This window comes from Choloepus didactylus, chromosome 9, assembly GCF_015220235.1.
Source record: "Choloepus didactylus isolate mChoDid1 chromosome 9, mChoDid1.pri, whole genome shotgun sequence".
Classification (NCBI taxonomy): domain Eukaryota; kingdom Metazoa; phylum Chordata; class Mammalia; order Pilosa; family Megalonychidae; genus Choloepus; species Choloepus didactylus.
The window spans coordinates 40841822-40869364 of NC_051315.1; the positions used below are offsets into that span (position 1 = coordinate 40841822).

Here is a 27543-nt window from a genome sequence, read left to right on the forward strand (position 1 = left end):
AGGGAAGGCTTTCAGTCTCTCACCATTGAGTACTATGCTGGCTGTGGGTTTTTCATATATGCTCTTTATCATGTTGAGGAAGTTTCCTTCAATTCCTACCTTTTGAAGTGTTTTTATCAAAAACGGATGTTGGATTTTGTCAAATGCTTTTTCAGCATCTATTGAGATGATCAATTGATTTTTCCCTTTTGACTTCTTAATGTGTTGTAATACATTGATTGATTTTCTTATGTTGAACCATCCTTGCATGCCTGGAATAAACGCCACTTGGTCATGGTGTATGATTTTTTTAATGTGTCTTTGGATTCGACTTGCAAGTATTTTGTTGAGGATTTTTGCATCTATATTCATTAGGGAGATTGACTGGTAGTTTTCCTTTTTTGTAGCATCTTTGCCTGGTTTTGGTGTTAGATTGATGTTAGCTTCATAAAATGAGTTAGGTAATGTTCCATTTTCTTCAGTGTTTTGAAAGAGTTTGAGTAAGATTGGTGTCAGTTCTTTCTGGAAAGTTTGGTAGAATTCCCCTGTGAAGCCATCTGGCCCTGGGCATTTATTTGTGGGAAGATTTTTGATGACTGATTGGATCTCTTTGCTTGTGATGGGTTGGTTGAGGTCTTCTATTTCTTCTCTGGTCAGTCTAGGTTGTTCATATGTTTCCAGGAAATTGTCCATTTCCTCTACATTCTCCAGTTTGTTGCCATACAGTTGTTCATAGTATCCTCTTATAATTTTTTTAATTTCTTCAGGATCTGCAGTTATGTCACCTTTTTCATTCATTATTTTGTTTATATGGGTCTTCTCTCTTTTTTATTTTGTCAGTGTAGCTAGGGGCTTGTCAATCTTGTTGATCTTCTCAAAGAACCAACTTTTGGTGATATTTATCCTCTCTATTGTTTTTTTGTTCTCTATGTCATTTATTTCTGCTTTAATCCTTGTTATTTCTTTTCTTGTACTTGGTTTAGGATTGGTTTGCTGTTCATTTTCTAGCTTCTTCAGTTGATCCATTAGTTCTTTGATTTTGGCTCTTTCTTCCTTTTTAATATATGCGTTTAGTGCTATAAATTTCCCCCTTAGCACTGCTTTTGCTGCATCCCATAGGTTTTGGTATGTTGTGTTCTCATTTTCATTCGTCTCTATATATTTAGCAATTTCTCTTGCTATTTCTTCTTTAACCCACTGATTGTTTAGGAGTGTGTTGTTTAACCTCCAGGTATTTGTGAATTTTCTAAGTCTCTGATGGTTATTGACTTCTAATTGTATTCCATTGTGGTCAGAGAATGTGCTTTGAATAATTTCAATCTTTTTAAATGTATTGAGGCTTGTTTTATGTCCCAGCATATGATCTATTCTGGAGAAAGTTCCATGAGCACTAGAAAAGTATGTGTATCCTGGTGATTTGGGATGTAATGTCCTGTATATGTCTGTTAAATCTAATTCATTTATCAGATTGTTTAGGTTTTCAATTTCCTTATTGGTCTTCTGTCTGGTTGATCTATCTATAGGAGAGAGTGATGTGTTGAAGTCTCCCACAATTATTGTGGAAACATCAGTTGCTTCCTTTAGTTTTGCCAGTGTTTCTCTCATGTATTTTGTGGCACCTTGGTTGGGTGCATAGACATTTACGATTGTTATTTCTTCTTGCTGAATTGCCCCTTTTATTAGTATGTAGTGGCCTTCTTTGTCTCTCAAAACATCCCTGCATTTGAAGTCTATTTTATCTGAGATTAATATTGCTACACCTGCTTTCTTTTGGCTGTAGCTTGCATGAAATATTTTTTTCCATCCTTTCATTTTCAGTTTCTTTGTGTCCCTGTGTCTAAGATGAGTCTCTTGTATGCAACATATTGATGGTTCATTTTTTTTGATCCATTCTGCGAATCTATATCTTTTATTTGGGGAGTTTAATCCATTTACATTCAACGTTATAACCGCGAAGGCATTTCTTGAATCAGCCATCTTATCCTTTGGTTTATGTTTGTCATAATTTTTCCCCTCTGTCTATTAATATCCTTTATTGTACCCATACTGAATCTCTTTAGTACTGAACCTTTCTCCAAGTCTCTCTGTCCTTTCTTTGTTTCTCTGTCCGTAGGGCTCCCTTTAGTATCTCCAGTAGGGCAGGTCTCTTGTTAGCATATTCTCTCAGCATTTGTTTGTCTGTGAAAAATTTAAGCTCTCCCTCAAATTTGAAGGAGAGCTTTGCTGGATAAAGTATTCTTGGCTGGAAATTTTTCTCACTCAGAATTTTAAATATATCGTGCCACTGCCTTCTTGCCTCCATGGTGGCTGCTGAGTAGTCACTACTTAGTCTTATTCTGTTTCCTTTGTATGTGGTGAATTGCTTTTCTCTTGCTGCTTTCAGAACTTGATCCTTCTCTTCTGTGTTTGACAGTGTGATCAGTATATGTCTCGGAGTGGGTTTATTTGGAATTATTCTATTTGGGGTTCGCTGAGCATTTATGATTTGTGTATTTATGTTGTTTAGAAGATTTGGGAAGTTTTCCCCAACAATTTCTTTGAATACTCTTCCTAGACCTTTACCCTTTTCTTCCCCTTCTGGGACACCAATGAGTCTTATATTTGGACGTTTCATATTATCTATCATATCCCTGAGGTCCATTTCGATTTTTTCAATTTTTTTCCCCATTCTTTCTTTTATGCTTTCATTTTCCATTCTGTCATCTTCGAGGTCACTGATTCGTTGTTCAACTTCCTCTAGTCTTGTACTATGAGTGTCCAGAATCTTTTTAATTTGGTCAACAGTTTCTTTAATTTCCATAAGATCATGTATTTTTTTATTTAGTCTTGCAATGTCTTCTTTATGCTCTTCTAGGGTCTTCTTGATTTCCTTTGTCTCCCGTACTATGGTCTCATTGTTCATCTTTAGTTCTTTGAGTAGCTGCTCTAGGTGCTGTGTCTCTTCTGATCTTTTGATTTGGGTGCTTGGGCTTGGGTTATCCATATCGTCTGGTTTTTTCATATGCTTTATAATCTTCTGTTGTTTTTGGCCTCGTGGCATTTGCTGAACTTGATAGGGTTCTTTTAGGATTTGTAGACCAATTGAAGTCCTTATCTCTAATTTATCAGATCTACAGCTTCGTGGAGTACACTTTCTCTAACTAACCAGCAGGTGGCGTCCACGAGCCACCTGTTCTCCACAAGCCAGTTCTCCCCTGCTTAGCCTTTTTGGTGAGTGGGGGAGTGAGTCTTGTGGGGTCCAATTGGTGTACCAAGCTTGTGTGTGTAGTTGGTGTTGCCTGCCCTGTATATGGGGCGTGTTTCTGGGCAGTCAGGGAGGGGGGGGTGGCTCTAACAATCAAATCTCCCTGGTGATCCTAGAGTTTTAAGGCTGCTGCAATAGTCTAATCCTTCAGTTCAGTCCTGCCACAGTTTGTCTCTGCCACTGACCCACAAGTCCTTGGTATTGGCGTATGGCTCCTGAGACTTGCAAGTGGGCCCCTCTTCCAGGCCGTGCACCCCTGGTCCTCTGTTGAGGGATGACTGTGATATGTCACAGGTGAGTGCCGTCCCCCCAGGGCAATTCTGGGCTGCTGGGCTGTGTAGGGAGGCTCCCAGTCTGCTGAAATGATGGCTGAATGGGGCTTTGTTAATTCACACTGCTCTACCTTCCCAACTCTGGGACAATCAGCTGAGGTTGCAGGGAAGGCTAATGTCCACACCCAGTTTTGTGGTGTGTGCCTGTTATCTGAAGCACTTCCGTCACACTGGGTTGTCTGGGGCAGTTCTGGGCTATGGGGCTGGCGATGGGCAGGAGTGTTTCCTGTCCACCAGGATGATGGCTGTGAGCGGACACCCCCCTTTTCTTGGGAAGTTGTGGTGTTTAGTGAATTTTCTCAGCCACTGGATTATTGCGTTTTGTCTCAGAGCTCTCCTAGTTGTGCTCTTGACTTGACCTGCCCAAATTGCAGGTCTTTGAAGCTTTCTGTATTGGGCTTCTTAGAGTAATTGTTTTAGAAAAAGAAAAAAGGATTAAAAAAAAAAGAAAAAAACGGGCCCTCCTCAGAGATCTAATGGGTTATTGAAATGCTAAGAGACAAAGCAACCAGGGCCATTAAGGAAAGGTCCACAGGGCAGAGAGATCAGCTTTTCTTCGGTATTTGCATATGCGCCTCAGGGCCCTTCCCCTTTCTATGTTCACCAGAACTCCAAAAATCCTCCGCTTTTATTTTGTTTTTCGTGTTGTTTTTTTTCTATGCCTGTCTCCTCTCTGCTGGGCTGGCTGCTCTCAGATTCTCTGGTGTCTGGTCTCAGTCTATCTATGGTTGGAGTTTGGATCAGTAGAATGAGTTTCCGATAAGGGCTGCCACTGCAGTTCTCCCTTCTCCTTCCCGGAGCTGACAGCCCCTCCTCCCCCGGGACTGAGCCTGGCAGGGAGGGGTGCGGGTCCCCTGGCCGCAAAAACTTACAGATTTCGCTGATCTCAGCAGTTCGACGTTTTCATGAGTGTTGTATGAAGTATGTCCAAAGTCAGATTGCTCTGTGGTGTCCAGTCCACGCAGTTCCTGGCTTTCTACCTACTTTCCTGGAGGAGTAACTAAAACATACAGCTCACCAGTCTGCCATCTTGCCCCGCCTCCCCATATGACTTTTTTTGAAAATGGCTTTACTATTAACACACACTCCAGTTTACCCATTCTACACGAACATTTCAAAGTTTTGTTTTTGATTTAAGATATTCACAGGGTTCTGCAACCATCACAATATCTAATTTTAGAACATTTCGTCCCTCCCAATAGAAACGTCTACCTATTAGCAGTCACACCCATTCCTCCCATCCCTAGCCCTAGAAAACTATTAAAATACTCTTTATTTCTAAAGATTTGTTTATTCTGGATATTTCACGTGAATGGGATCACACAATATGTGGTCTTTTTGTCACTGTCTTATTTTGGTTAGCCTGTTTCCAAGGTTCATCCATGTTGTATCATGTATCAGTATTTCATTCCTTTTAATGACTGAATAATATTCCACTCTGGGATATACCACATTTTGTTTTTCCATTCATACACATGTATGTTTTAATGTCTCTTGGATATATACCTAGGATTGGGTATGCTGGGTCATATAGTAGTTCTGTGTTTAACATTTTGAGGAACTGCCAAATTCTTTTCCAAAGCAAGTACACCATTTTACATTCCCACCAGCAATGGATACGGGCTCCAGTTTCTCCATATTTTCACCAACACTTGTTGTCTGTCTCTTTGATTATAACCATCCCCGTGGGTGTGAAGGGGTACTTTACTGTGGTACCTATATGACTTTTTGAATTAAAAAAAAAAAATTATATAATGAAGGAAAAGGAAATTGGTAAATGAGCATGGATTTGTGAAATTGAAAACACAAGCCTGTGATTAAACTGAGAAAACAAATTTGGACCCCATCTAACCCTTTGACAATTTCATTTCAGGTGGCCTCCATGCAGTTTATTAATATTGTTGTACATTCAGTGGAAGACATGAATTTCAGAGTTCATCTCCAGTATGAATTTACCAAGTTAGGCCTGGATGAATACTTAGACGTGAGTATAGCTTTAACCTTTGGCCCAAATGTAGGAATTGATTTATTGCCTCCCCTCAGAGGTACACTTCATAGTGCCTAAAGAATGCTTAAAGCTCCGTGCAGTCAATTGCTGTAGTGGTAGGGAAAAGGAACCAATCTGAGTGATGCACTGTGCCGGAGAAACTGGATTCTTGCGGGCCTCCTGGGACCTCAGGCTGTCTGCTGCCAGCAGCCTCTGAGTACCGGAGTCAGGTACAGTCTTGGCTGTGGCTTTCCTCTGCTTTTGGGCTCTGTCTGGGTCAAGTCTCACTGCACTCTTCATCCAGGCTGTTGGACAATTCGTGTTCTCGGTTACCCTGTGGACCCCATCTGGGCAGGGAAGTCAAACCGGGACTGCTGTAGAGTGATGAGTAAATGCTTTGTGCATACAAAAATAATGAGGAAATGGACGTTGGAGACTTTCTTATGTAGCTGTTAAATCCTACTTAAAGTGTTTGTGGCTTTAGAAGTTCCACTTTCATTTCTTGAGAGAAGGGGGTCTAAGGCTTCTCTCTTTCTTACTCCCTTGCAGAAGTGCTCAGCCAGTTCCTGAAGTTCTTCAGCTAAGAAATAGAAAGTTGATGTGAAAATAGAAATGGCCTTGAGTTATCTCTGTGTTCTCAGGGTGTGCCCTTGTGCTTTGACCCCCAGGCAGTTTTTGCTTTCCGCTCTCTATAGGAATGGTCCTGTTGAATTTGGATGACCACTAGTAATAGGGCAGTAATTGTTTACCCCAATTCCAAGGCCGTTGCTAGCAATGAAGAAGGTAGAAATACCTCCCTTTTATATATCTGGAGTTCAGCTGCTTGATGAAGCTGGGTAATGACACAGACTCTACTCTGAGTTTATCGTGAGGGAGCATCTGAGTGTTGGTTACTCGAGGCCAATAGCCTTGCTCAAGACAGCTGGGCTGCCGTTTGGTAGGTGGGTCTGTATTTTTAAAGGTTCTGCCCTGGGAGAGGGATGATGATTTCCATTAAAGAATAGCTTGAATTGTTTGCCTATTTAAAGACCCCACTAATATCATTGGCAGAATATTTAAAGTTTGCTTTTTCTGCTTTGCGATCTAGGTTTGTCTGTCTGCTTTCCCCACATGCTCCTCCTAGAATAGCAGTTTTTAAACAAAAATTAGATGTCCTGGATTCATTTTATGATGGTGGACAGAGCTAGCTTTAGGTTCCATGTTACACTGGCAGGTATTAATGTATGGGTCATCACGTGCTGCCTTAGTTTCCTCGAATGTCACTGCAAGTGACCACCAACTGGGTGGCCTGAAACAACAGAGATTGATTCTCTCTAGTTCTGGAATCTAGAGGTCAAAATCAAGGTGTGGCAGGACCACACTCCCTCCAAAGGCTGTAGGGGAGAATCCTTGTTGCCTCTTTTGGCTTCTGGTGGCCTCCAGCCATCCTTGGCATTCCGTGGCTTGCAGCTGTACCTCTCCAGTCTCTGCCTGGGGCTTCAGGAGGTGCTTCCTCTTTGTATGTGTCTCTGTGTGTTCTCACCTCGTCCTGCCAGGACTCAGTCACTGGATCCAGGGCCCACCCTAATCCAGTGTGACCTCTTCTTAACGAATTACAGCTGCAGAGACCCTCTGTCCAAATCAGGTCACATCCTGTGGCTCCAGGTGGACATGAACTTCAACCCACTACCCCCATTATTTATTGTGAATTCTGTGGAAAATCTGATTAAGGTTCTTATTCATTGTCTTTCCTAGCTTTTGGCCCTTACTCAGAAATGTTTTTCAGTTCTGACTCCAAAACCACAATGGGACATATTCTCTTCAGGACTGTGAAAGTTGTAAAATTTCAGATTAGAACAAGGAGAAAATCCTTTTTTTTTTTTTTTTTTTTTTTTTGAGAATTTATATAGAGTGAAATTCCTTTTAAAAATTTGATTCTTTTAAAACTCTATTTCTTTAATTTCTTGCTCTATTTTTGGACAGGAGCAATTAAAAGCACAATAGTACAAGCATATAATTTATTAATGATTCAATAGTTTACAATAACCCAGCCTTGTAAGTAGTCATTGATTTGTTCAGTAAATGTTTACTGACAACTATCTATGTGCCAGATATCACTTTAGCCACTCATCTGTTCCCCATGGTGGGCCATGACTTAGGTTACTTGTAGGGAGGCCTCACTGATTTGTTTTACCTCTAGTTTCACCGTAGGGTTGGCTAAGAGTTCCTTTGGGATGCCTCATGCAGGGATACAGTGTATGGGGGAAAGCTTCCTGATCTGTGCTTTGGGGAGCCCTGAGCTACTTGTGCTGGGCAGTGACTTAGAGAAGTGGTCAAGGAGAGTGAGCTCTAGCAACTGGTGCTAATAGAAGCCCCAAGGCTAAGTATACCCTTTACTGGTGTCTACTCCTCCTCCCCACCTAACCCTTTCCCTGTTCTGGGACATACCCCCCCCCCCCCCACTATGCAGGCAAAGATACTAAATCCAGTCCCTTCTACTACGCAGACCTCACGTATGTTGTGTCTAACAGTTGTTCCCTTTTAAAGCCACCTTTCATTTTTCCTATATCTTGATTTCACTGATACCAGAATGTTTTGGGTTGGAATATGTCTACATGGGATAGGAAAGTGTGTGTATATTTAGGAAGGGGTATTCCCAAGAATGCAATTTGATTGTACACTCTCAGCCATTCAGTCCATAATTCTGTTAAGGAGGATGATGTATTAAGCCTTCTCTTAGAAGAGGTTGCACTATTTGGAACAAAAATATTTAGGCTGTGGGAAAATTACATTCTATTGCCACAGATTATGTTCACACCACCTTCTCTTGCATTTTGGTTTTTAGAAACTGAAACACACTGAGAGTGACAAGCTGCAGGTACAGATCCAGGCTTACCTGGACAACGTGTTTGATGTGGGAGCTCTGTTGGAAGATGCTGAGACCAAGAATGCAGCCTTGGAAAGGGTGGAAGAACTGGAAGAAAACATTTCTCATGTAACTGCATCTCAGAAAAAGAAAAAATTGCTTACGTTTCACCCTAGTGCAAACAGAATTAATGTTGGCTTTAATGGTAGCAAATTAAATGATTTGGAGTATAGGAATGAGCCTCAACTTGGGAAGGAGAGCTTTCAGAAGCCATTCTAAGTTTTTTTCAAAGAGGCAGGTTGTGTTTTACTTACAACCAAGTGGAGCGGGGTGACTTGCCTTAGTGCACTCACCAGCTCAGTTACAACTGAGTCCCAGTCCCTTCGCTCTCTCAGTTATGGACACAGGAGAGTTAGATGAGTGGCATAACCTAAAAGGTAACTGGGAAAGGAAATTCAAATATAGGGATCTGGCCATAGGTGATGAAGTATCTTCTTGTGAAGGAGAGTCATCCTCTACCAAATGTGTCCACTCAGGCCCAGGGACGGGATGATGTAGTGACTCCATGATGCATGTCTGCACTTTTTAGCCTTACGGTTACTTACTTTCTAAGAAGATCCATTTCAACAGTAGACATTTTCCAGGAAGTCAGTGAGCTTTTCCATGTATAATATTAACTATATATATCAGGGCCGGAGCTCATTTTTCTTTGAAAGATTTTTCTGGTGATGAACCACAGTTGAATATGAGTTTCAAGGTTGCTCATTTGTTCATTCGTTAAACAAAGAATGGCGTGGAGAGTGGTATGTTTCAAAATCCCCAGCATGTGGGGACCAAATTCTTTTGATGCCATTCTGACTGACTGTCTTCTTGATTGTGGAATGAATCATCTCTTTTTGGAAGAGAATCTTTCCCTTTGAAGAGTCCATTTATTTTACTCCATGTTTCTTTAGGAAAGAGTATTGCATGTGTTTACTGTCCTTCACGTTTCCCATCACTCTGAAAATGGGCATCCTCATGGCTTGTGTTTAAGCCAAATTGGTGAGCCCAAAACCCTCCCCTTGGAAGTGTCGTGGTGACCCAGTTGGCATCTTCTTAGGAAAGGAACTGACAGGCCCAATCTTTCTTCCCTTGAAAGATTTGTATTGTATTCTGATCCTGATCAATGTAAACCTTCACTCTTCCTCCTCACCTTTCCTCCCCGATTTTCTTTACTTGAGATCATTTTCTGTGTAATGTCAGAAATCAGTATTGCTCAATTCTAGAGCCTTATGCTAAAAGCAACTATTTAACTCATGGTTCACCCTATCTTATTCTCAAAGTCTCAGCTAGTATTGCGTGACCATATAGACATAGATACATAGATAGGTAGATACATACGTACATACTTTCATAGCAGACCACCTGTTTATTTCAACCCCCCTCCCCCCAATGATTTTTATTATTTGGATAGTTTGGGTTGAAACTGGCTACATATAATGAGAGAACAAAGTTTTGTGCATTAACAGTTTTCAAAAGCTTTGGGCTGGTGGTGCTTGCTTAGGGGAGGAAAGGAACAGAGGACTTCCCCTCCTGCCTCACCTCCACCCTCTGTCCCTGTCAGCCCCTGCAAATTTGGAGGGAGACCCAGAGTATGTGCTGGAACTCTGAGGAGCTGACATATGGGTTTTTAATAAAAATCACATTTAAATGATTAATTCCTATTAGAAACAAATATATATTTAGAACCATCTTATAAATATTAACGCCTCCAGAAATCAATTCATGGAATACATACAGGACTCTGTTCCCTAATAGTCTTTGAGCGATCCTTTCCGAGAACCGAGGACGTGGATCAGAATGACCCTGTGTTTTGACACAGCTTCCCTTTCAAAACTTTACAGTTGTCTGAAAAACTGCAGGACACGGAAAACGAAGCCATGTCCAAGATTGTGGAACTGGAAAAGCAGCTCATGCAGAGGAACAGGGAGCTGGATGTTGTTCGAGTAAGTGTGGCGCTGACCGCTGCCCCCAGTGGGCACTGCAGGGATTGCGCTCAGCTTTAGTCGAGTTGAACGCGGAGGACATTTACTCAGAGGAATGCATTGATGCAGCGTATTTTGGGGAACCATTTCAGAGGTGATACTCAAAGGAGAAATACCCAGTCATGGATGTATAAACGTGTGTGTGCAATCCAATACTGGGGGTGCAGTATTTTGTTATCAAAGTTTTGGGAACAGCGATATTTTCCCACCTGGAAGAGCCGGTTCTGTGGATCACCCATTTAGCTGGAAATAAAAACACAGTAGATACTTATTTCATGCCATTGATTTATTTTTATTAGGACCAGAGCGTCTTTGTATTTCTTTGCCTTGCTGCTTCTTGAAACCAGATTTGGTGGTTGCCTTGGAAACAGTGAAATCACAATACAGCCGAGACCTGATGGCATTCACCAAAAAAAGGGAGGGAAATAAAAAGGCAAAGCAAAACCCATCCATTTTACTATCAGATAATCCCAGATATTTTATTTGGCCTTCCTGTTGTTTTACATTATATGTCAGGCATTTATGGAGGGCTTGCAATGATACAGCACATAAAAACACCAAAATGCCTGGAGGGCTTTCAGATACACGCCTTGCCTTTACACCAGCGCTAACGAAACAGCGTGTTTTATGTGATGGTTATCGTGTCTGTGTGTGTTGCTTGATATTCTGACATGTCCTACAGTTAACTCTAGGAAATTTATTTTCTGGCACGCCATCGAAACAAAAGTTGTAGCATATGGACTCAATTCAAGTTCAGACTCTCAGATTATTAATAATAGACAGGGTGTGAAGAATGTTTCCCTGCCTGCTGGAGGTTTGTGGTGAGAGATCACATGTCCAAGGCCCAGCAAGTAAATGCAGTTCCATAAAATCCTTTCATCAGAACCTCTGTGGGCCCCTTATAAAAAGAACCAGGACAGCCTTTGAATCGAAAATTGTAACCTCTTTGTTTTCTGCTAAAAACCTGGGCAGAAATAAGCAATTAGCTGGGGGAACCTTGGCCTGTTTTGTTAACTGTATGGCCGAAGGGAAAAAGTTAAAACAGTCACTGGCCTGAGCCTTGGTCCGGAGGCATGGGAGGGCCAGACTCATCATCCATTCAAGAACAGTCCCCCTGGTTACTCAGGAGGGGTAAGTCCAGGCTTTGCAAATTTTTAATCCTACTCTGACAGCTATCCAAGTTTGATTTAAAGCCCTTTTGTCTCTCGTTAGTGGATAGGTATCCAGGAGCTACAAATGATTTTAAAATAAGTGAAGCACAAGAATACCCTCAGCCTATTCTAGAGTCAGCTATGAAATTATTTTGGGGTCATCTCTACCTTGTTCCTCTCCGCCTGCAGGGAAAATTGACTTCGCTGCATGTATTAAATATAAAGGACTACATTAACAAAGACAGTTGCTAGAACATATCATATGCATTACCAGTGAACAGTTGATGATTAATGGGCTCTTGCAAGTTCTGACCGAGTTCCATATAATTCCTACTTATAAGTTTGTCCTTTTTCTATTTTTTAGTTATTTTCTTTATCTGCAATTGACCAATCTGGTGGCAAAGACAAATTCTTAATTGTGGTCTCTTTTGCAGGAAATCTACAACGATGCCAATACCCAAGTGCACACGTTGAGAAAAATGGTCAAAGAAAAAGAAGAAGCCATTCAAAGACAGTCTACTCTGGAAAAAAAGATTCACGAACTAGAGAAACAAGGGACCATTAAAATCCAGAAGAAAGGGGATGGGGACATCGCCATATTGCCTGTCGTGGCGTCTGGCATTCTGCCTGCAGGGTCCGGAATGGCAGCGGGTAACTATGTGGGACCGATATCGGGGGCTGCCTCCGCGGGCCCCCTGCCCCCTCTTCCCCCACCACTATCTCCATCATCAGATGCACCCGAAGCAGGTGAGCAGCCTTGGCCTGAGAACTGCAGTACTGGGGGATGTTTGTATTTCTTCTTTTACCAGTGGCCCAGTTTTGACCTTTGTCCATTAGACTATGATTTTAAGAGCTTTTAACGTTTTGAGATTAAGGTTATAAATCTTCATTTCACGTATGTTGTAGTGTTTTTAGCCGTTTGCCGGTGAGGAAATTTTGTGTTTGAAAAAAATCCTTTTGTTCTTTTAAGTGTTTTGTTTTTAGACATTATGTGCACAGGCCGTATTGTGGGGAAAACCAGTCAACCAAGTCGATTTGTTTCTTTTCTCCTTTGCTAGTACAAAATGGCCCAGTAACACCACCCATGCCGCCACCTCCCCCGCCACCCCCGCCCCCACCCCCGCCTCCCCCACCACCACCTCCCCCTCTCCCGGGACCTGCAGCTGAGACCGTGCCAGCTCCTCCTCTGCCACCCCCACCTCCCCCCTCTGCACCCCCACTCCCTGGAACATCTTCACCCACCGTGGTTTTCAACTCAGGATTAGCAGGTAAGAGCACAGAATTAAAACCCAGGTATGTGTGTAAGAAATACTCGTCTCCTGAAGGTCAAGGCCATGCTTTCAGAGTCTAGGGCTCTTACCCCTGCATGTGTCTCCTCTTCATACAGGAGCATTGCTGTTGCTATAGCCTTAAAGGCGGAAGTGTCATCCATAAGAGGCATTTTTGTCTGAGTAGCCTTTGTCACACTCTCACCATCAGGCAGGAGATTCTGATCTCTTTCCCCTTCTTCCATTGCCACCGTCCCCACCTTGAGAAATGAAGGGAAATAAGTTTGTTCTTAAGGATCAGTGCATTTTCATGGGTTCAGCAGACACTTCCTAGATGCCCATGGTGGTTTATTCATAGCTCTGTGTTAGGCACAGACGCTGAGCGTGTTGATGTCGTGAATAAAAGGGATAATGCCTTTCTGCTTAATTCCCTCATGTAGGCTTTCGGGCATTTCTTCTGAGCACTTGCAGCTTCAGAGCTTGCTAGAGTGGATTTAAGCTTCAAGGCGGAAATGCTGCCAGTAGCAGTCTCTGTGCCTTGAATGCTTCTGAATATAGACTGCGGCATGCGTGCTTGACCAGAAATAAGGCAGGGGGTGGGAGGGTGGAGGGTGGGGTGGCAGAGGAGTTGGGTTGCTCTAATGCCTTGAAACTTTCTTATTTTTGACTCATGGAAATGAACTTATGTGATTTCCTAATATACGGTAAACCACTTCGCAGTTATTGAGTGCTTCACTGGCATTTGGAATTGCTCTGAGCTTTGCTTTCCCTGGGATGCCAGGAACCTTCTGTTTCCTTGCCCATTCAGCCCCTTTATGGGGTCTCTTATTTCTGATGAAGAACTACCACTGCCATGTCCTCCATTTTCAAGGCTGCAATAGTTTTCAGAGCCTCTTTCCCAAAGCCTAAAAGGCAATCTTAGTTGCAAAAGATTTCCCAACTTCCATCCCTTAGAATATCCTGTCATCAGGGCTAATTCATCCTAGTGGCTGAAGCCCTTTAGAACCCCAGAAAGCCACCCATACCCAACACATTCCACATCAAATCTGTGCTGTTTGCTTCTACCTCGACTTCCATAACACTGTCAAAGAAATAAATGGATCTGTTCAAAGTGATAATGATCACAGTAAACTAATGACTTATTTCTACCCTTCAAGGCCCACCATCTACCACTTTTTTCTAGAATTTTTATTGTTTCTGAAGGAGAAAAGCTGGAGGGAGTCTTCCTGGAACTGTTGGATTTGGGACTGTAAAAACAAAAACGAAAGAAACACAACTCCTAACAGGTCCCAGAAATCTGTTCTGCCAAGAGGCTGTTCTCAGTGACCGTGTCTGAAAACCCTGAGCTGTCATGTGCACCTGGGCTGGCCGATTAGGCTTTCCTTTTAGTCTCCTCAGAGCACTCACTGTGAGATGTGTCTGCCGTGGTGTCTTGTCTTTTGGTACAGCTTCATTTCTCTCTGGCAGAATGTGACGCGTGAGGCAGCATCTGGTTCCAGCCTCCTGAGCTCTGACTTAGAGCTCAGAGCTGCCTTGGCAGAGTGAACAGGCCAAGAGGCTGAGATGCTCAGTCTGCAGCTCCCTTCTGAATGGGCCGTGTCCTGTCTGATACTTTTGCTTGGGCTCTTTCCACTTCTTAGATTTTAAAATTTGTTGGCTGCTATCAAGTGCCTCGAATTTAAGATGCGGAGCTCTGTGCTCAGCTGATTACCAACTGCTGCCTTTAGGGTCTGAAGTTGTCCCCTTTGTGTCTTAGGCAACTTAGAGGGCTGGGTGTGGGACTACTTTAGTTCTGTAAGTAGTCTGTTAGCAGTCAAGGCATTCTGTTCCAGATCCTTATTAATCTTTGATAGCTTGAGTTCAGGTGACCTCTACAAGGCCTTTACTCTCTCTTCATACTCATCTTTAATTTAGTTAAGATGCTGTGATCGTAGCCCATTTTGTGAGCTGCTTTGCCAGCATGCTCAGTAATTGTGTTTCTCTCAATGAAGCCAGGAGACCAGACAATCAAGATGTCCCAGGAGAGCCAAGAGACTGAGCTGAGCTGCTTTGCCAGGGGCTCCTAGGAGGGCAGAAACCTGTGGCATCGCTTGGCCTCTGGATTCAGAGGCACCAGGATGTCATTTCTTCAGTAGGCAATGAGCAAGTGTGTTCTTCGTGGCCCAGACAGGGAACCAGGAGGAGGCCTCCTAAGTTTATCTAGTGGAGAGTTTTCTTTCTAATTTATAGAGAAAATAATAATGGTTTGAAATATGCATTCAAAGTGTAAGGCTTACTTCCTCAAATCTGTGGTAGATCAGTCTGGCCCGTTTCCCCACGTTAGACGGCTGGTCCCTCAGTGACCTTTGCTTCTCGTTAGGAGAATGTGTTTAGAGCCTCACAGCGGGAATGTGGGCTTCTGCTGATGATTTTTTATGAAAACAATTGTCCTTTCTTCGAGAATACCTAGCCCAGTTCTGTATGGCTCTTTGTGACCACTGCAATGAAATGCTTTTTTTTTTTTCTTTCCCTCTTTTAAAAAGGATTATTTTTTAGAAGAAAATAATATGCTAGACTTCAAGGCAGGCCTGGATGGAAATGAATTTTCAGCCCTGTGCTGCCTGGTGAAATTTGTCCAAGGAGCATGAAATTCTAGCTAAGAGTGCGTGAACTGCCAAGCCACTTGACTCTAACCATATCTAATTTTTTTTTTTTTTTTGTATTTCCTTTGTTCTTTCTGCTTCCACAAAAGATGGGCCAATCAAGCTTTTCTGTAGGTTGCTCCTCACTGAGTGTGTTGCATATTTCTCACGTGTTCCCGTTGGTCACGCTGTGCCTTGACATCTTTCCACTCCATCTGACTTTGACCCATTGCATTCTGACCTTGTGTGTGTGGGGGGGGGGGGGCAGTCTGGGTGTTGGCTGATTGTTATTCCAGTTCTGCCCACGTCTTTTAGTTGAACCTGTAGAAGAGATTCTTGTCCTTTAAGCAGACATCGTGGGTTCCGTGTGCCATTTTCCTTCCCCCTTGAGAAAAGCATTGGGATTTTCACAGTTGGAGGGATGGTTTCAACTCTAGAGGGCTTTTAGATCTGTTCTGAGGGAAAAAGGAGAACTCCCCCTCAGAACAAGGAAAAGCTGCCGGGTGCCCGTTTCCCAGGCCCCTCCTGCTAGTCTCTGGCTCTCTCCATGGAACAACCACCCACCCACCTGGAGCCACTTTCTGCAGCCTGAACACTGAGGATGGGTGTGTATTGTAGTCACCTATATGTTCCTCCTCCTCTCCCGTACCTCAACCCCCCCTCGGAGGTAGTATCTGAGTCCCTATGAGCTTCTCATGGAGAACTGTCTTGCCTGCATTCTGATTTCAGGCCTGTTCCTAGCTTTGCTAAACAGTTAGAAGCAGGGTAGCTGCAAACGGAATGACCTTCAGTGAGCACCCTGAGGTCCCAGTGTCCCTGGGGGGAAGGTAGGAAGCACAGGGCACTTACTTGTCACCCACGAGGATCAGAAGGTCCCTGCACAGCCTCCTCCCTGCCCCGTGCCCACCTCACCCCCCAACGTGGCTGAGGCCCCAGCCTGGAGGAGGGCTGTTCCTTTGTCCCTGGGGGCCATCAGTTTTCCTGGGCAGTGTAGACAGAAATGAAGTGAGAGGAATCTGACCCTGGTGGGCAGTGGAGACCAAGGTATCATGTTAGCTGGTGGAAAGGCCTGGTTCGGCGAAGCTGTGTTTCCATGTCCCTGCATGCTTTTGTGTGGATTTCTCAGATGACACTCCTGCTGTCTACGTGGCGTGTGTAACCCTGGAGGAATGAGAGGCACCGTTGGCTCCCTTTTTCCATTAACTTCCACCAAGGCAGGCAGCCAGACCAGAGCTCTGTTGTGTGCTGCATTTATTTTTCCTCTGCACTGAGGCCCTGGTGCTCTCCTCCCTCTCTTGCTAAGGATGGCAAATGGTGACAGTCCCGCATCGTGTGGTGGGCTTCCCAGGACAGACGTAAGGAGAATATATATATAGCTAAGCAGTCTGCGAAGGCATTCTATTAATGGAATTAATGAATGGAATTTTTAATGGGTAACTTCCCCCCAACCCTAAAAGATAGAGCTCTTCTTATACATTAAGAGAGTTTCAGTATTTTAATGCGTTTATTGATGCCTTCTCGTGAGACATAGCTAAGACCAGAGGAAGACTTGCTCTTCCAAAAGAGGGGGAAGGGACGGTGGCCATTCCTGAGAAGCAGGACACTTTCTGTCTGAGAAGTACCCCTTCTGTCTTTTAAACATTTTTAATTGCCCGTGATCTGTTTGAAATGACTCAGCCGCAAATATAATCCCTGTTATCAGAATCATCCATAGGAATATATTGCTCTGGCTGCAGGTCAGCCTTCTTGACGTCCCATTCCTGGTGGTGTGGACAGCCACTATCTGCAGTCTCTGATCATCTTTTAAGGCTCATTTGAAAATATTTACTCTAGAATCAAGAATTTAGGATGCCAAAATTGAACTTACACTCTCCAATGTCAAACCAGCTATCCAATAATTTTTCCTCTCAAGTGATGTTTTTGTCCTGTGCGTGGTCCCAGTACTGCAGTGCGGCAGTCTGATGCCCTGCCTCTGCCCACTGGGCAGCTATGAGAGGACATTGTATTAGTCAACCAGGTGGTGCCCTCAGATTGCTCTGCCGAAGGCCATATGTGATGCTTTCTGTATTTTGAAGCATTTTGGGTGCCTCTTGTCAGCCTTCCTCCAGTGTTAAAGTGTCATCTGCAAAGACTGTTGTCTGACTATTCCCAAGGCTCCTGGGGTCTTCCTGGGATCTTAATTTCATTTTCCTTGACATCTTCAGCTGTGAAAATTAAGAAGCCAATCAAGACGAAGTTCAGGATGCCAGTTTTCAACTGGGTTGCTCTGAAGCCCAATCAGATCAATGGCACAGTCTTCAATGAGATCGATGACGAGCGAATTCTGGAGGTATCACTCTCTCTGGTTAGAAATGAGGGGACCTCTCTGTCCAGAAAAGCTGTAACGGGTGCTCTTGTAACCCGGAAGTTTCAGTGATGAGGTACTAGTGTTTGAAGTTCCTTGATGTAGAGAAGAAAAAGGTCTATAATGTCAAAGAATTAAAATGGACAGTGTTTCATAAGGTGCTTCTAAAACTATGTTTAAAAAGTTCTTTAAAAATGGAACAGTTTTGAGCCTCCTGGGTATAAGCCACAAAATATGCATCTGACCCAGTCTTGCCCTTAATTTATAAAAGGGTGTAAAAACCCTTTATTGAGCTATTGGCAAATTAAGACTCAATCACACTACCTCTTTTAGATGGATGGTTTGAGTCTTTGGTGGCCCTCTGGGCAGGCTGCCTGTTGAAAGGCATTTGAAATGGCTGGTTGGAATCTTCAGACATTCGCTTCTGTATATCTGTCAGAAGTCAGAAAAATAGGGTAAGTCAGGGCCAGAGAGAGGTATAAATAGAAAAAGTAAGGTCTTTGATTCTTAAGAGACTGCCTAACTTGTGGCTGTCTGAATTAATTTTTAAGTAGAATCCAATTTACCAATATTCTCACTCCCCCACCTTCCTCCAGGATTTAAATGTGGATGAATTTGAGGAAATATTCAAGACAAAAGCCCAAGGTCCTGCCATTGATCTTTCTTCAAGCAAACAGAAGATATCACAGAAGGGATCAAGCAAAGTGACGCTATTAGAAGCAAACAGGGCCAAAAATCTTGCCATAACTTTAAGGAAAGCTGGGAAGACTGCCGATGAGATATGTAAAGCTATTCATGTGTAAGTTCAGGGCATTCTGGAAAATTATATCCAAGAAGGTTTAGGATAAAAATTACAATGAGGAAGTTATGAATTGGTAGATAACAAGAATATTTCACTAGTGGGGCAAGATATAAGATAAAAGATTGAGCAATTTTTGATATCCACACACACAGAAAATCCGTTTATTATGTCTATGCTACTTCGGAGCTGAGAAACATGCTAACACTAAAGAGGTGGACCGGAAGTTACTGTAGGGAATTCTGTGTTGGAATGAGTAATTAATCATTTTTGAAGAATAACATCTGGATTGTGACATCATTTATTATCTTGGTCTGCTCGCTTATATAGGCCTACAGTAATGCTTACATAAAGGGAAAGTTGAGCCGAGTGTTGCAGATGTTAGGTAAAGGGAGAAAACGTCAGTTTTCTCTGGAGTTCTGAATTTAATCCAGATTTATTGAACACAAACTTGATGGCATTTCTGGAATGATGCATTTCAGTGCCAGATATAAATATGATACAGGTGCTTATTTTAATTCATTAACAAAAGGAATGTGGTTTCTTTTAAACTGTTAGCATTTTCAGGCCATTTTAACAAACCTCAGTTCTTTTTTATTCTTGAACTTCACAGAAGGCACTGGTTTTATTTACTTTTAATACTTTATTCTCTGGAAGCATCTTTCCACTCTTCCTGTGGTCACGGCAACTTTCAGATATGATAAGGATGCTGCTAAATGCTTCCGGATCTAAGTCTTCTTAAATTGATACTTCATAAATTTTGATCAGAGAATTTGAGAGTAGTTAATGATCCTAAGAAATAATTTGTTCCAATTTTGCATCTGTAACCAGGGTCATTACCTAGCACTCTTACCCTACTAAAGTCTGTTCATTTCTGAGATTGAAACCTGATACTCCTTCTGGTTTTAAATCTTAGTATACCTTGTTTGTATTGACGAGTAAATGTAATTCTATTATTTCACTCAACAAATACTGTTCAGAGAGTAATATAGAGGTTGTAGCCAATGCTTCATCATTTGTTCAAATCAAGCCACACAGCCTTCAAGGCGTGTATGCATTTTGCCAAAACCTGCCTATAGTACAGGCATTTGGATGCATCTCTTGCTAAAGAAGGAAAAAAAATCCCATACTATTGGTTTAACTGATATATCTTATAGAAGTCACCAGCTGTTCTGTAGCTACGTGTATAAACTTTATTTCATTATTATTACTTCACATTGCTTTAGAAACCACCTCCTTGGAACTATGAACCATCAGTTGTTCCAACCTTTGTTTTGCCTTCTCCTACTGTCATTTACTGTTGGTTTCTAGAGGCATAAAACTAAAGCCTGAGCTTAAAAACTGAAAACGTGTGATAAGGTGTAGGTTTTCAGGAAGAGCCAGTTATTTAAGCTGCCAGGTCCACAGTCAGGAGGCAGCGCCAGGCTGGGTGGGCCGTCACGGTACAAGCTGTAGCAGTCTTCAACTCATTGACTTGGGGGCTCATGAGCTGAAACCTGTTTGAGGTGTGATTCAGAGGGTGGTAGATTTTATATTTAACACTGATCTGTGCACATCTGTCTTCAGATTTGACTTGAAAACGCTGCCTGTAGACTTTGTGGAATGTTTGATGAGGTTCTTGCCAACCGAGAATGAGGTGAAAGTGCTTCGGCTCTATGAGCGGGAAAGGAAGCCCCTGGAGAACTTGTCGGATGAAGACCGGTTCATGATGCAGTTCAGTAAAATCGAGAGGCTCATGCAGAAGATGACCATCATGGCCTTCATCGGGAACTTTGCGGAAAGCATTCAGATGCTGACTCCTGTGAGTGACCAGCTTTGCTGGGGGTGGGGGTCCAAAGAGATAAAGAAGCATTTTTTTTTTCTTTTAAGTGTCTCTCAGAATTGCACTTAGTGAGGGGAGCTCTAAAGTCTCCTCAGAAGTTTGCAGATGGCGTTTTTAGTTCAGTCATCTTTTTCACATTGTGTATGCAAAATAAAGTTGGAAAATGGTACGTGTCCTTATTCCGTATTGCTTTTCTCCCTCAAGAATGCCATTTTCTGCATCTAAAGATATCCTCTATATTTCAAAGGACACTTCAGTATAGGGGACAGGGAAAACTATTTTTTCAAACTTGGGTCCCTCTAAGAAGATACCAGTCTTCTGACTGAGTTAGCAAAACTGAAACTATGACTTTCATTTCTGAAAACTAACCCATATCTTTAGTGAGTGGGTTTATGGGCTTTCATTGGAAGCATTAAATTTAGCATAGAAGTCTTCTTCCTTGGAAGTTTATTACATTAGATGGTAGTGACATAGAAATAATAGCAAACTATTTCTTGTTCCATTGTCTGAATCTGATAGAGGCTTATGAATATCATAAACTTCAGTTCTGTTTCTAAATAAACTTTTCTTGCTAATTACAATAGCATGTCTGTTCAAAAACATGTTCTGAGAACTTCTGGAAGATGATTATATTCCTTTTGCTTTGTTTTGTTTTTAATTCTTGGACGGCTCCATTGATTTAAAAATACAAATTGTATTATAGGACTAGAGGGGGGCAGGCAGGGAATCAAGTGCTACCAGGAGACGCTGCTGACACTTATATCTGCGCCTCGTTCATTACCGATTGGGTACAGGTTTTGTGATGAGCAAGTTCTTAGGTTATTTGTTTCTGCTAATAGTTTTAGAAAAGGGCTTGCACATAATAAGGTGGTTACCTCAGACCCTAGTGGGACAACTTAAATTTGTTACTTTTAGGGAAAATAGAATCTCAGCACTAAGGTTTTGAGGTCTAAATGCAGGTCTTGTATGGGGATGTTAATTTTTTAGTTTTCAGTTAGTGTTTTCAATTTTTAACATGTCTTTTTTTCCCCCCCTTCCTTCCTTTGATTGGATTTTAGCAACTGCATGCAATTATAGCAGCATCTGTTTCTATAAAGTCATCCCAAAAACTCAAGAAAATTCTGGAGGCAAGTGAAATTTTCCTTGTATGCATGTGTGGGTGAGCTGACTTGTCAGCTGTGTTCCTTTGCCTGGGAATGTCTGGGGTGATGTACTCAGGTGCTTCTCTGTCCTCCCTTTTCTTGCAGATCATCTTGGCCCTGGGAAACTATATGAATAGCAGCAAACGAGGAGCAGTTTATGGATTTAAACTTCAGAGTTTAGATCTGGTGAGTGTACTACAAGAAATAAAAACTACGTGAAGGAGAAAACAGCTGGCAGAGATTAAGTCCTAGAAGGAGGGAGTCTGCTCTGGCATATAGGGGCGGGATGTTCTCATGAAGATTGTCTGCTAGCGGGAGGGTAAATTGGTGCAAGTTTTCTGGAACACCATTTGGCAGTCAGCACCTAGAGCTTTAAAAATACTCATACTCTTTGACCTAGTATTTCCATTTCTAGGAATTTTGCCTCAGCAGTCTGAATTACAGATGCTGTATTTTATTTATAATTGTAAATAATTAGTAACAATCTCAGGTTCCAGCATTTTGGGAAATGATCAAAAATGCTCTGGTAATAGTTCATACAATGAACTATTGTTCAACTTTGAGAATATTTGTGAAGAGTTTGAAGAAGTGGGTAATTTTGTGTTTAGAAAAGAAAGCAGGGTATAAATTGCATGTACAGATTTGATCTCAACTAAGTAAAAATGTAGGAAAAAAGACTGAATGGAAATAATTTTAAATGTTAACAGAGAGGTTGGATGGAATTAGAGAAATTTTTTCCCAGCTTGTTTATAATTTTCTGTATTTTCAAAAAATTTTTTTTTTCCTTCTGGAAAAAGATGCTCTGCTTTATAAGAACAGAACTAGAGAGAATCCTAAGTGGCCCTCTCTTTCCCTGGCTGTTCAGGGTTGAAGTTGCTTCCCCTTGAGGTCGTACAGTTACTGAGTTCCCAGCCCAGGAGATACGGCCATTTGACAGGGAGGGTAACAGTGGATTGGTTTACCAAAGAACAGATTGAATCTTGACTTTCCTCTGAGAATGTGTGTTTTCAACCCATTGGGCAACTATTTCCAGTTAACTCCTCTGTGTGGAAAACATCTGATGGGTAACTTTCTCATCACCCTTTGCCTTGCACCTAAACCGTGTCCCCCCCCCCACCTTTTTTTTTCCAGCTCTTAGATACAAAGTCAACAGACCGAAAGCAAACGCTTTTGCACTATATATCAAATGTTGTAAAAGAAAAGTATCACCAAGTGTCCCTGTTTTATAATGAGCTTCATTATGTGGAGAAAGCTGCTGCAGGTACTTGATTTCAGCTATTAACATTACTCTTGGGTATTTAATGTGTGTAATCATTGGGGAACCATTCTCTGCTTCAACCCTAACCCTAACTTTAAAAAGTCACGACTTTGGGAAGTTCCAGCTCTGAGCTGGAACACCTCGGCCATGGTGTGGCTCACTCCTGAGAGCGTTAGTGAACGTGGAACCTGTCCTCCATAAGGAGGCAGGTCTTAGGGCCTTATGTGCCTTTCTCTTCCATTCTTGTCCTTTTTATTCTTTTGCTGCTGTTTGAAATTTGAGAATGAAAATCTGAGAATCACTCCCCAGAAGCCCTTTACTTTGATTTTGTGCCATCCACTTGCTTAGGTGTGGTAGTTCTAAACATTTGCCTTTAGCGTAATTACAAGTTAAATTATTATTACTTCTTGATTATTTCTTTGCTATGACAGGTATGCATTTTCTCAGTTTAAATCCTCAGTGACTCTGAAATAGCCAGGATGCCATTTAATAGAGGAGAAAACCTCTATTAACATTTTTAGGGGGTGAATGTCTTACCCTAAGGTCACATGGGTAGAAAGTGATAGGAATAGGTTGGAACCCGAATCTTTTTACTTCTTGATATAGTGTATTTTCCCATATATCCTGTCATCTCAAAAGAAAGGTAGGTTAGAAAAAGGAAGGACATGCAAACTGATCTCAGAGTTAATTATAGGCAGTAATTCTCAACTTGTGATCTTGAACCATAAGCAGCCAGGTTATTTGTTCTAAATTCAGATTCCCAAGGCCTAATCCAGACTTACTGAATTGAATCTTTGAGGGCAAGGCCTTTCTGACTTCCTCAGACAGAGATAGTGCTTCCATGTTCTTATTAAAGCACTCTGTACTAGCCACTATTATAAGATTTATCACATTTTATTGTAACAATTTGCATGTCCATTGCAACCTATGCACTTAAAGGTATAATCAGGTTTTGTTCGTCTTGATAATTTTCTCAGCCACTGGTAAATTGATGGTGGGAATAAATATGAATGAGCAAATGAATGAATGAATGAGATGATACCCTGTTATTGGGACAGATGCTGCTGAGGCCCTGGGGGAGACAGAGAGGCAGCTGGTGATGATTTTGTGGCTGTGCAGAACTTTGCAATGCAGGCTGGGACAAAGCTACAAAATGTTTGGTGCTTGCTTAGGCGGTTTCCGGGATTTCTATTCTGGTGGGTGGAATGGCTTTTCTCCTTTCAAGTTTCCCTTTGCCCAAATTAGGGGTTCTTCAGCATCACATTTCTAATTAAGGGAAAAAGTTGAAATGAAAATGCCCATCTTACTAATTAGTAGCCCATTTTGTTTGACCCAAATGAAATTCCCCAAAAATATCCTTTAAAAAATTCAGTGGGGAAGATGGGGAGGCTGAGGTATCCTCTGGCTGAATTCTTCTTTCTGTGCTCTAGGGACAGGCAGGCTGACAGATTCTTTATATCTTCATTCATTTATTCACCCAGGTACTCCTTCACTTGTTTCCTAAGCTGTTTGTTCACTTGTTCATTCTTTTATTGTTTATTCATTTATCCAGTGAACATTTTTTGAGTACCTGCTGTGTACTTGGCACTGCCATAGGCACTGGGGTGAGTGAGACATTGTGAGTCTAGTGAGGGAAAAACATACCGCATTGTATTGTAATTCACCTGTGTGCAGAGGTGTGTTGGGCAACCAGGAAGCAGAGGCTAATCCCTGACCTCTGTTGGGAGCTGGCTCAGGAGGCCCAGGAGTGCACCTGCTCTGGGGGGTGGTTCCACTGCAGATGGAAAGGCTCCTGCTAACCCATTCTAAAGCTGGGAAAAGTTTAACACAAAAAGTGAGGCCCTTCAAGAGCATTTTGGGTCCTAGCGGTCAATATAGCTTAAGTTCAGCGAGTAAAATGCTGCCCCCTGCTGGACAGCCACAGAAATGCAAAACAATGTATAAAGGCAAGTGTTCCATAGAGAATCAAGATTATGATCTTGGGCGTGTCACAGTTAAGAGACTTCTGAGCCTACAGACCATGTCCTATAAGAGAAATTGAATAGTTGTGTGCAAGGAAGAAGGAACAAGAATTTGTTATCTGAACTCTTCTTCCACCTTCTAGTGGTGTGACCGAGGACAGGCCACTTAACCTCTATATGCTTTCATTCTTCATTGGCAAAAAGAGCTAATGGTGCAAATGAATTGGTGCAAATAAAGAACATAATGAAGTGCTTGATAGTGAGCATCCTGTAAGTTGTTCATATTAAAGGAACTCTGCTCTGAAAGCCAGAAACTAGACACAAGGCCCTTGTGTAACTATTTATGTCTCTAAGAATCTACTGAGAACTTGGGGGAACCACCTTCTAGACTAGCTGTCTTTTTGACTTTCCCATTTGCGGTTCAATGGGATATTTTCTTCTTTACTCAGTCTCTCTTGAGAATGTTTTGCTGGATGTCAAGGAGCTGCAGAGGGGCATGGACTTGACCAAGAGGGAGTACACCATGCACGACCATAACACACTGCTGAAGGAATTCATCCTCAGCCATGAAGGGAAGCTGAAGAAGCTGCAGGATGATGCCAAGATCGCACAGGTGAGAACCGGGGCCCCACTGACACCCACAAAGAAGTGATTGGACCCTGTAAAGCCACCTGGGGCATGGGCCCACAGTTGGGGGAGAAATGTTCCATTGCCTTCTGTTTGCTGCAGGTACATTTGTGTCTAATGATTATTATGGGGAATCTTTCCAAATGTCATCCTGGGAAGCTCCTGCACTGCTCATTGTCCTTTTCTAATTTGAAGTCTTTACCCTCTTCTCTAGAAGCCCTCCCTGCCCATTCCCCTCACCTTCTACTCCTAGACCCCCTCCAGCCTGAGTCTTCCCTCCATTTCAGCCAACACATGTCAGACCTGTGCTCAGCAAAGCAGTGTTCCAGATGTATTGGGTTTCAGTAGACCTTGACTTAAATAACTTACACTACTGCAAAACAGTGCAGAATGAATTGCACATTATCACAGAAGGGCAGGCCAAGTGTGGAGTTCAGAAAGCAGACTTGGAGGAATGGCCTTCCCCAGAAGCTGTCTGTCTTGCATCACCAAGAGTCCAAGCCGAGACTGAGTGTTCCCTTTGTGGGGATCCTTCTAAGGGGCATTGAAGCAAGGAATTGGGACTTGGAGTTAGTGACTTCTAAGGTTCCCTTCTAACCTGGTTCTTTTAGAAGTCCTGCCACAGCTCTAGGGAGCTCTGGGAAGGAATGTACATGTGCGTATGTGTAGATGTGGCAGTTCTCAGTGGCATTCGAAGAAAACATGAAGGCCACAGAAAATCATGGGGAAGTGAGGGAGGCCACGGGGTGAGAGCACTGTGGGGGCCCCGGGCTCCTCGCTGCTGCTCTCCTCTACTCCGCTGCCTCAGCCCTGCCCACCAGCCTCAGGTTCAAATGCTGGAAATTTGCTTCTTCACAGGATGCCTTTGATGATGTTGTGAAGTATTTTGGAGAAAACCCCAAGACGACACCACCCTCTGTCTTCTTTCCAGTCTTTGTCCGGTTTGTGAAAGCCTATAAGGTAAAAAAGAAGCACCGAATCCTTTAAAACCCTCCTTTTCACCATTTCTCAAGTGGGTGTCCTCCATGGGACATGTCTGAATCTCAGCGGCCCCTTGGAGGCCTGCGCTCTTCCTTTGGGCAGTGGATTTGGGCAGCCAGTACCCCATGGCACCCCCTGCCCGGCTCTGTGCAGGCTGAACACATCCTGGGCCCTCAGCCTACGACAGTCCCAGATGAGCTGATTCTGGGGCTCAGCCAGAAAACAGCAGCTCTGGCTGCCCCCTTGGGAGGATTCATCTGGGACACACCTGAGAAGCTCCAAGGCCGCTGTTGCCCCATTGATGGTTCGCCCAGGCAGGCAAGGTGAAGGACTTAGAAAAATCTAGGCCTCCCCTGGAGCTGTCTGTGGTTTTAATAGGTAAAGAAGTGAAGCGTGGCCTGTGGCAGAGGTGCATGCTGTGGCTGAGGTCAGGGAGAGCCCCCTTGTGTTAGTCCTGGCCCAGGCCTTTAGATCTTTCAGACTTTCTAGCGTGGAAACCAGAGATGGCTGCTTTCTGATGTCTCCTTATCTGGACCAATAATGGCCTTTCCTTTAAATGGGAGGCTCTCTTTGGCATAGCCCAGGGCCGTGGTCTTGAGAAAGCATGTGACCCAAAGAGGCATGTGTCAGAAGAATTTGTCCCTTGTGAAAATATGATAAAAGAAAGTGTTAGAGAATTTTGGCCTCCTTGGGGGAGATATTGCAGTCTGCATTATCCTGACTTGTCTCTCTTTATAAAATTGTTAACAGAGGAATGTTTATTGTAGAGGAGGAGGGTGGGTGTTGGTAGAGTGATCTACATTTGAGAAAAATCATACTGGAAATAGTGGGTCACTTCCCCAGCACCGCTAGAGGCTGATGGCTTCAGAGAATCATCCTTGGCCCTTTTATGGAAACTCAAAAGTTTAAAATCCTTCACCATCTTCTCGGGCATGGCTTGGTATAGCAGTGATAATCACAAGCTGTTAGCAGAAGGAAAGTGAGGAACACAAACACAGCACAGATTCCATGGGCAACACACAGGAAACCCTGAGCAGCAAAGAAGTCACTGGTTACTAGCCGCCAGGGACTGTGGTGCTTCGTAGTTCCCTGGTGGCTAATGCTAAGTATCTGCAGAGATGGCCCGTGTTGGCCAGAAAATATATGCTCTGTTTTCAT

The 27543-nt window shown here is 42.8% G+C and overlaps 1 protein-coding gene across 8 annotated transcripts in view; it reads left to right on the top strand.

Moving 5' to 3' along the window:
• The window catches only part of FMNL2 (formin like 2), a 337731-nt gene that overhangs the window by 300912 nt on the left and 9276 nt on the right, over window positions 1–27543 (top strand). For all 8 annotated transcript variants that reach the window (XM_037849116.1, XM_037849118.1, XM_037849120.1 and 5 more), the window contains exons 11-23: window positions 5429–5539; window positions 8367–8516; window positions 10271–10372; window positions 11997–12309; window positions 12621–12830; window positions 17656–17780; window positions 18392–18594; window positions 20161–20395; window positions 21475–21543; window positions 21664–21744; window positions 22690–22819; window positions 25227–25390; window positions 26263–26364. In XM_037849116.1, coding sequence (XP_037705044.1) covers window positions 5429–5539; window positions 8367–8516; window positions 10271–10372; window positions 11997–12309; window positions 12621–12830; window positions 17656–17780; window positions 18392–18594; window positions 20161–20395; window positions 21475–21543; window positions 21664–21744; window positions 22690–22819; window positions 25227–25390; window positions 26263–26364 — 1995 coding nt within the window. The remainder of the gene's footprint in view (window positions 1–5428; window positions 5540–8366; window positions 8517–10270; window positions 10373–11996; window positions 12310–12620; window positions 12831–17655; window positions 17781–18391; window positions 18595–20160; window positions 20396–21474; window positions 21544–21663; window positions 21745–22689; window positions 22820–25226; window positions 25391–26262; window positions 26365–27543) is intronic.